This window comes from Tribolium madens, unplaced genomic scaffold (genome assembly GCF_015345945.1).
Source record: "Tribolium madens isolate multiple individuals breed KSU strain unplaced genomic scaffold, Tmad_KSU_1.1 Scaffold_7;HRSCAF=85;Tcas5.2_LG10, whole genome shotgun sequence".
Lineage (NCBI taxonomy): Eukaryota > Metazoa > Arthropoda > Insecta > Coleoptera > Tenebrionidae > Tribolium > Tribolium madens.
The window spans coordinates 10,546,488-10,555,599 of NW_025401050.1; the positions used below are offsets into that span (position 1 = coordinate 10,546,488).

Consider the following 9,112-nt stretch of genomic DNA (forward strand, 5'->3'; position numbering starts at 1 on the left):
AAAATAGTTATTAAAACAGAGGAAAAAATTAGTGATAATAAGAGCAAAATCTGTTACAAATTGTAATGTCGTAGTGGAATAAAATAAAGTTTAGTTTACGAGTTTATCTATTACAATTTTAAACAAATACTACATATATTTTTGTATTTTCTCTTCAAATTAGGATTAGAATTATGTAAGAATTTCCCAATAAGAAGCAAATTTTATTAAAATAAAAGTAATATCTGTTACAAATTTCTGTGCAAAGTTAAACTAAATACAGAGAAAAAATTTAGTGCAATTTGAAACAGATTCTACACAATTTTTATTTTTTATGTCATAATATGATATTATTTAGGCAAATAACACATTTGTTAGTGCTGAGGTGCATATTATATTTTTTCCGAAATCGCAATTGTGCAAATTTTTGGAGGTTATATTATTATTATTGACACAAAAAATTATAGACAAAATAACACAAAAAAACTTATTTATTTAAGTAATTGAAATGTTTATTGGTTGTATTGTAGTATAATGAACTACTTTAGTGACGATTTCGTAAAAAAAATATTAAATGAGTGAGAATTTGAGTGTATTTTTTGAATCAAAAGTCAAAATAACTGAGATTTCAGTGTTTTTTTGCAAGGTTGGTACGGCTAGCCCGACGGCTAGCGACGGTAACTGCGTTCAACTTTTTCAGTCTGAAAATCGTTATTTTTTTATTAATCATTTAACATTTCATTTTCTCCGTCGATTGGAATAATAATTTAAATGTAAAACTCTTCTTATTTGTAATTCAAATTGAAAGTTTTATTAAAAATGAAACCGTGTCTTGTATATTTAAAATTGAAATGTTTTAACCGAATTTTGCGAAATCGCATCAAGGCCGAATATTGTTTATAAAGTTGGCCATGCACACACGCCGCCTACGTCACAACATCACGTAAACGTAAATAGATATAGCTCTTTACCTACAGGTAGTATCACGCATCACGCAATTTCTTAGATGTGTGATGTGTTTCAATTAACCGACTTAACCTCAAATATTCACAAATTCGGTTGGCCAGCCTGAAAGTCACTTTTTCAACACTAATAACCCTAATAATACTTAGAGTTTTTTCCCGTAATTACACGTCATTTGCGCGATCTAGATTTTTTCCTTTTGAAAAATTTTGAAAAAATTCTACTATTGACGAATGAAATTATACGCTTGTTTTGCGTTTCCTCAGTCATTATTCTACATATCATTACGAGTAATTAGAGAGTAATTGCAGTGTTGCGGCCAGTTGTTAAAATCTGACTCACCCTGTATGTTTTTCTTGAAACTTTTAACTCACTCTATATATTGTTTTTTGTAAGAAAAGTAAACTATGACTCACCCTGTATAATTTTTTGTGTTTGCGGTCGGTTGTGCGACAAGAGAATAAAATTTGACTCACCCTGTATGTTTTTTTTTTTGGAACAAGTAACTCAAAACTCACCCTGTATGTAGGTTATTGTAGAAAAAATAAAAAAATGAGTTTTCCTCTATTTTGTTATATTTACTGGCAGTTGTTAGTCTTTTGCAAACGGGAGCGCAAAATCTGATTCACCCTGTATGGAAAAAATAAATTATGACTTACCCTGTATAATATTGTCGCGATTGTGGCCAGTTGTTGGTGTTTTGCGGACGAGACAAAAAATTTGACTCATCCTGTATCATTTATTTGAAAATGTAACTCATAACTTATATATTGTTTTTTGTGGGAAAGTAAACTATGACTCACCCTGTATAATTTTTTGTATTTTTCGGCCAGTTGTGGGACAAGAGAATACAATTTGACTCACCCTGTATGTTTTTTTTTGGGAAAAAAGTAACTCATAACTCACTCTGTATATTGTGTATTGCAGGAAATATAAAAAAATGAGTCTCCCTGTATTTTGTTATATTTGCGGCCAGTTGTTAGCGTTTTGCAAACGGGAGCGCAAAATCTGACTCACCCTGTATAATTTTTTTGGGAAAAAGCTACTCATAATTCACCCTGTGTGAAGAAAATAAATTATGACTCACCCTGTATAATATTGTAGCGATTGTGGCCAGTTGTTGGTGTTTTGCGGACGAGAGAAAAAATTTTGACTCATCCTGTATAATTTTTTTTGAAAATGTAACTCGTAAGTTATATATTATTTTTTGTGGGAAAGTAAACTATGACTCACCCTGTATAATTTTTTGTGTTTGCGGCCGATTGTGGGACAAGAGAATAAAATTTAACTCACCCTGTATGATTTTTTTTTGAAAAAGCTACTCATTATTCACTCTGTATGGAAAAAATAAATTATGACTTACCCTGTATAATATAGTCGCGATTGTGGTCAGTTGTTGGAGTTTTGCGGACGAGAGAGAGAAAAAAATTTGACTCATCCTGTATGATTTTTTTTGAAAATGTAACTCATAACTTTTATATTGTTTTTTAAGGGAAAGTACTAAACTATGACTCACCCTGTATATTTTTTTGTGTCTGTGACCGGTTGTGAGACAAGAGAATAAAATTTGACTCACCTTGTATGTTCTTTTTTTGGAACAAGTAACTCATAACTCATCCTGTATTGTGGGAAAAGTAAATTATGACTCACCCTGTATAATTTTGTCGGGTTTGCGGCCAGTTGTTGGAGTTTTACAGACGTGACTATAAATTTTGAGTCACCCTGTATAATTTTTTTGTGTTTGGGGCTAGTATTTGGTATAATTTTGGTGTATTTATGATAATAAAAGTGTTGAAAGTCTGAAAAAATCCTGAAAAAAATTTAAATTTCGCATGTTTGTTTCAATTTCTGTAGCGAGTGTCATAAAAATATTTTATTTTTGTGGAATGACTGTTATATATCAAGCTACCCTCGACGAATAATTCCCCTCTCATGGGCGCAGCGCGCTCTTATCAGATAAGAATTTTTTAGGGGCTAATTATGAATATGGCGAGCGGGGAAAAATAAGCTAATGTTACCTTTCCGAAAAAATACAAATTCGCATTTTAAACGAGTAGTTTGTATACATTATAGGAGCCGATTCGAGATTCTAATGATACAGTAGCGAGATTATTGTCTGCAATCGATGGAATGTTAAATGGCGCTAACCGTGAGAATGCGCAAAGACGCGATCGAATTTTCAGCACTGGGGGCGGTTTTTCGGGGTTTGGGACAAAATGGGGGCGAAAACGGGGATGATTTTAACGGATTTGCATTCGGACGGCCATTTTACGCCAGATGCACCTTTTCTTTTTAAACTACGTGAAAAAATGACAAAGAAATTGAGAATCTTTGGTTGTGGTGGAATTGATTCTAGCACAATCTGTTATTCCTCTCTAGTTTCACAATTATTGAAAAAAAAATGTTTTTTTTATTCAAATTTGGCTTTTCCGAGCTGTTTTACTACTATTCTGAGCAATTTGTGTAAAATAAACGTTAAAAAATGACAAGACTTTGAAAAATTCTTGTCGAAACTGAAAAAAATCAATTTTGGTAATTTTAAATGGCCATTGTGGGGAAACCATTAGAGTTATCGCAAAGAATCGATTATATTCGTAATCAGGAGGTCAAAATCTATAAGATGACATACGTTTTAAGTCTCTATTTTATTTTTGACTTTTTTGACTCAAAATTTTTGTTGTTTAAATTTTGACGTGGTGGTATTTTTTTGTCGATGTTTTGAACTGTGTTCATGTAAAATGTTCCAAAAAGTCGATTGGCGTCGAAAAAACTTGAAAATTGCTGATGGTTTGGGAGTTATTGACTGATTTAGGAATCGTAAATTTTTTTCAGTGTCAGTGCCTAAATCGACAATTTTCTCGCTAACTGTAATTCACACGACAATGATTTTTTTTTCTGTAATAGAAAATTAAATTTGCTTTCCAATGATACCAAACTTGAGTGGCTGCAACCACTAGTTCCGAAGTTATTGGCGGAAAATTAACAAACTTTAGTTTTTTTTGACAATTTCGACACTTGACACATTTGATAATCAAGTATTTATAGTAAAATTGTCTAAAAAAGCCACATCTTTGAGGTGTTGCACCACAATCGACTCTTTCTAAATCACAAGCTGTTAAATCTCAAAATCAAAAACTCAAATTTTTGAACATCTATTAAACAAATAAATTTTGACACTTGGCAAATTGTATACTTGATACATCGTTATGTAAAATTGTCTAATAAATCCAATTTTGTCAAGCTTTTTGTCCGAAATTCAATTGTTTTTTAATTATTAGCCGTCAAAGCTTAAAGTTGTCAAAAAATATATTTTTGAACTTCTCTTCAAGCAAATAATCTTTGACATTTGACACATGTTTATGTAAAATTATTTAAGAAATCTGAATCTGTCACGTTTTGTGTTCAAAATTTAATTGTTTTTGTAAGTTCCCAAAATAAAACTTGAGCAAATTGGCAATTTTTGAATACCTTTTAAAGAAATTTTGACATTTTTTAAATTTGACAAGTTTGATATTTGTAAAATTGTCCAATGAATCCAATTTTGTCATACTTTTCGTCCTAAATTCAACAGTTTTTAAACCATTATTTTGACACTTGATACCTTCGATATTTGACACATGTAAAATTGTTTAAGGAATCTGAATCTGTCACGCTTTTCGTTCTATATTTAATTGTTTTTGAAGTGCAAGTTGTCAAAGTTAAACTTGTGCAAATTTGCAATTTTTGATCATTTTTGAATAAAATTTTGATATTTTCAAAATCTGACATCTTTGATATTTGTAAAATTGTCCAACAAATTCAATTTTGTCAAGCCTTTTCTCCTAAATCCATCTGTCTTTAAATTATTAGCCATCAAAGCTCAAAGTTGTCAAAAAATAATATTTTTGAGCTTCTCTTCAAGCAAATAATTTTTGTTGATGATTTCGACACTTGACACATTTATTATTTGACACATGTTTTTGTAAAATTGTTTAAGGAATCTGAATCTGTCACGCTTTTCGTTCTACATTCAATTGTTTTTAAAGTGCAAGTTGTCAAAGTTAAATTTATGAAAATTTACGGTTTTTGAACTTTAAAAAAAAAATGTTAGACATTTTCCAAATTTGACAATTTTGATATTTGTAAAATTGTCCAATGAATCTAATTTTGTCAAGCTTTTTGTTCTAATTTCAACTGTTTTTAAATTATTAGCCATCAAAGCTCAAAGTTGTCAAATAATTATATTTTTGAGCTTGACTAATTCGACATTTGACATCTTTGATATTTGACACGTGTTTATGTAAAATTGGTTAAGGAATCTAAATCTGTCACGCTTTTCGTCCTATATTTAATTGTTTTTGAAGTGTAAATTGTCAAACTTAAACTTGTGCAAATTTGCAATTTTTAAAAATCTATTAAAACATTTTTTGACATTTTCAAAATTTGACAATTTTAATGTTTTTAAAATTGTCCAATAAACCGAATTTTGTTGAGTTTTTTCTTCTAAATTCAACTGTTTTTAAAATATTAGCCGGTAAAGCCCAAAGTTATCAAAAACTAATATTTTTGAGCTTCTCTTCTAGCAAATAATTTTTTTTTACAATTTTTGACGTTTTCCAAATTTGCCAACTTAAAAATTTGTAAAATTGTCCAATGAATCCAATTTTGTCACCGTTTGCGTCTTAAATTCAATGGTCTTTAAAATGTTAGCCGGTAAAGCTCAAAGTTGTCAAAAAATAATATTTTTGAGCTTCTCTTCAAGCAAATAATTCTTTTGACAACTTCGACACTTGACACCTTTGATATTTGACACATGTCTGTGTAAAATTGTTTAAGAAATCTGCTTTTTGTTCTATATTCATTTGTTTTTGAAGTACAAGTTGTCAAAGTTAAACAATTTTTGAACAAAATATTGACATTTTCAAAATTTGACAACTTTTTATTTTTTTTTTCGAAAAAATCAAATTTTTTGACACTTTCGACACTTGACACCAGTGGTAGTTGACACACTTTTTTGTAAAATTGTTCAAGGAATCCGAGTTTGTTCTCCATTCACTTGTTTTCAAATTCCAAATTGTCAAAACCGAAAGTTGTCAAAAAAATGTCATTCCTCCGTCGCATCATCTCGCGCTTCGCCCACACGGACATCCGCGTCCCCGACTTCACCCCCTACCGCCGCACCCCCAACCCCTGTTCCCGGTCCTCCGAGAGCGTCCCCGAGCGCCACCTCATCCCCTACATGGTCACCGGCACCGCCGTCACCGTCTCCCTCTACGCCGCCAAAGCCGAAGCCCTCCGCTACGTCCAATTCATGGCCGCCTCCGCCGACGTGCTCGCCCTCGCCAAGATCGAGATCAAGTTGGCCGACATCCCCGAGGGTAAAAACGCCACGTTCAAATGGCGCGGAAAACCCCTTTTCATCAAACATCGCACTCCGGAGGAGATCGCCACGGAGCGAGACGTCGACGTCGCGACGCTCCGGGACCCGGAGCACGACAGCGACCGGGTGAAGGACCCCACATGGTTGGTGGTCATTGGAGTGTGCACCCATCTGGGGTGTGTGCCCATTGCCAACGCCGGGGATTGGGGAGGGTATTATTGTCCCTGTCATGGGTCGCACTACGACTCCTCCGGGAGGATACGCAAGGGGCCGGCGCCCACCAATCTGGAAGTACCAGAGTACCATTTCCCCGACGAGGGGACTCTTGTTGTTGGTTAATTAATATTTTCAAAACTAATAAAAAAATTTAAGCAAATAATTTTTTTTTGGCGAATTTGACACTTGACAATTTTGATATTTGACATATTTTCTTTTAAAATTGTTGAGTGAATTTAATTTTGATAAGGTTTTTGTCCGAAATTCAACTGTTTTTAAACTATAAGCTGTCTAAACTAAAAGTTGGCCGAAAAAACAGATTTTCTAAACGTTTCTTTGAGCAAATCTTTTTTTGACGATTTTGACACTTGACCAATTTTGATATTTGACATATCCTCATTCAAAAGTGTCCAATGAATCCAATTTTGTCAAGCTTTTTGTCCTAAATTTAACTCTTTTTAAACTATAAGCTGTCTAAGCTAAAAGTTATGCAAAAAAACATATTTTTTGAACGTTTCTTTGAGCAAATCAGTTTTTTTTGATGATTTTGACACCTGACAATTTTGGTATTTGATTTATTCTTATTTAAAATTGTCCAGTAAATCCATTTTGTCAAGTTTTTTGTCTCAAATTGTCAAAAAATCGTATTTTTGAACGTGTCTTCAAGCAAGTATCTTTTTTGACAATTTCGACATTTGACAATTTTGATATTTGATATATCCCCGTATAGAATTGTCTCATTAATGCAGTTTTGTTAAGTTTTGGTCCTAAATTCAATGTTTTTAAAGTTTTTTTTTTTGATGTTTTTTTTGAGTGAATCATTTTTTTGATGATTTTGACACTTGACAATTTTGATATTTAATTTATTCTCATTTAAAATTGTCCAATAAATCCAATTTTGTCAAGCTTTTTGTGTTAAATTCAACTTTAACCTTAAACTATAAACTTTCTAAGCTAAAAATTGTTCAAAAAATACATTTTTGAACGTTTTTTTGACAATTTTGATACATGATAATTTTGATATTTCATATATTTTTATGTAAAATTGTCCAATAAATCCACTTTTGTCAGGTTTTTTGTCCTAAAAAACGTATTTTTAATGTCTGTCCAAACAATTTTTTAACAATTTTGACTTTTGACAACTTTGATATTTAAAACAAACATCTTTGTGTAAAATTGTACAGTGAATCTAATTTGTCAAATTTTTTGTCCTAAAATATTAAAGCTAAAAGTTGTTAAAAATAGTATTTATGAACGTTTCTTATAGAAAATAATTTTTTGACGATTTTTTTACTTGACAATTTTGATTTGATTCAACCTTGTGTTAAATTGTTCAAGGAATCCACTTTTGGCAAGATTTTTGCTCTAAATTTAACTGTTTTAAAACTATAGGCTGTCAAAGCCTTTGTCAAAGTTGACAAAAAATCGTATTATTGAACGTGTCTTCAAGCAAATATTTTTTTGACATTTTCCACACTTGAAATTTTTGATATTTAATATAACTTTATGTAAAATTGTCCAATGAATCCAATTTTGTCAGGTTGTTTGTCCAAAAGTTAATTGTTTCCAAACTATATTTATGTCAAAGTTTAATGATGTCAAAAAAATCATAATTTTGAACGGCCGTTCAAGCAAATTATTTTTTTGAGGATTTCGACAATAGACAACTTTGATTGTAAGACATTCTTGTGTAAAATTGTCCACTGAATTTAATTTTCTCAAGTTTTTTGTCCTAAATTCAGCTGTCTTTAAACTGTAGCCTGTTAAAGCTAAAACTTGTCAGAAAATCGTATTTTTTTCAAGCAAATATTTTCTTTGACAATTTCAACATTAGACAATTGTAATATTCAATGTATCATCATGCAAAATTGTCCATTTCCCCGACAAGGAGACGCTAGTTGTTGACTAATTGCTATTATTTTCAAGTAATAAAAATTCTTTCTTTGATTGTGACTCGAGTTTTGTCCATAAAACAATGAACGGAGGGTTTTAATGGCCGCTATATCAAAAGTAATAAAATTAAAATTCTCCTAAAACGAATATAAAGCGTCCCGACGCATGAATCATGGAATTGTTAGTTCGATGCGTCGCCGGTTGGCGCTGTTGCGGGGGTGTGTCTCGATTGATCACACCCTCAAATCCCGGAGAATAAAAAAACACAAAAAAATTATTTTTGTTAATTTTAGCGTTTTTTGTGACATTAACTTTACTACCAACCTTGCAAAAACGTCAAATGAGTGCTTTAAAGTAAATACGCTCACTTGATTCTTTCGATTGAAATTAATTGAAATCGGTTTTTGTAAATTTTTGAAAGAAATGCAGCAAAACTAGTCGATTTGTCTTTAAATCTTAAATTAGTTAACAATTTTAAAGTAAAAAAGTGGCATGTGTAATAAAAAAATTGAGAGTTGAATATTTTTCTTGTTATACATCTTAAAACTCAAAAATGTATGGTGGTACTACTAKTTACTATTCATTAATTTTTGAACGTGTCTTTAAACAAATACCTTTTTTGACAATTTCGACATTTGACAATTTTGATATTTGATATATCCCCGTTTAAAATTGTCTCATAAATGCAATTTTGTCAAGTTT

At 31.4% G+C, this 9,112-nt stretch overlaps 2 protein-coding genes across 4 annotated transcripts in view; both read left to right on the top strand.

The window, feature by feature from the left end:
* LOC123009897 (aryl hydrocarbon receptor) overlaps positions 1-9,112 on the top strand; it is a 73,447-nt gene that overhangs the window by 1,987 nt on the left and 62,348 nt on the right. The window lies entirely within an intron of this gene.
* Positions 5,925-6,680, top strand: LOC123009898 (cytochrome b-c1 complex subunit Rieske, mitochondrial-like). The gene has a single exon (XM_044406462.1). It carries the CDS (start codon positions 6,023-6,025, stop codon positions 6,638-6,640), a length of 618 nt encoding a protein of 205 aa, XP_044262397.1. The 5' UTR covers positions 5,925-6,022; the 3' UTR covers positions 6,641-6,680.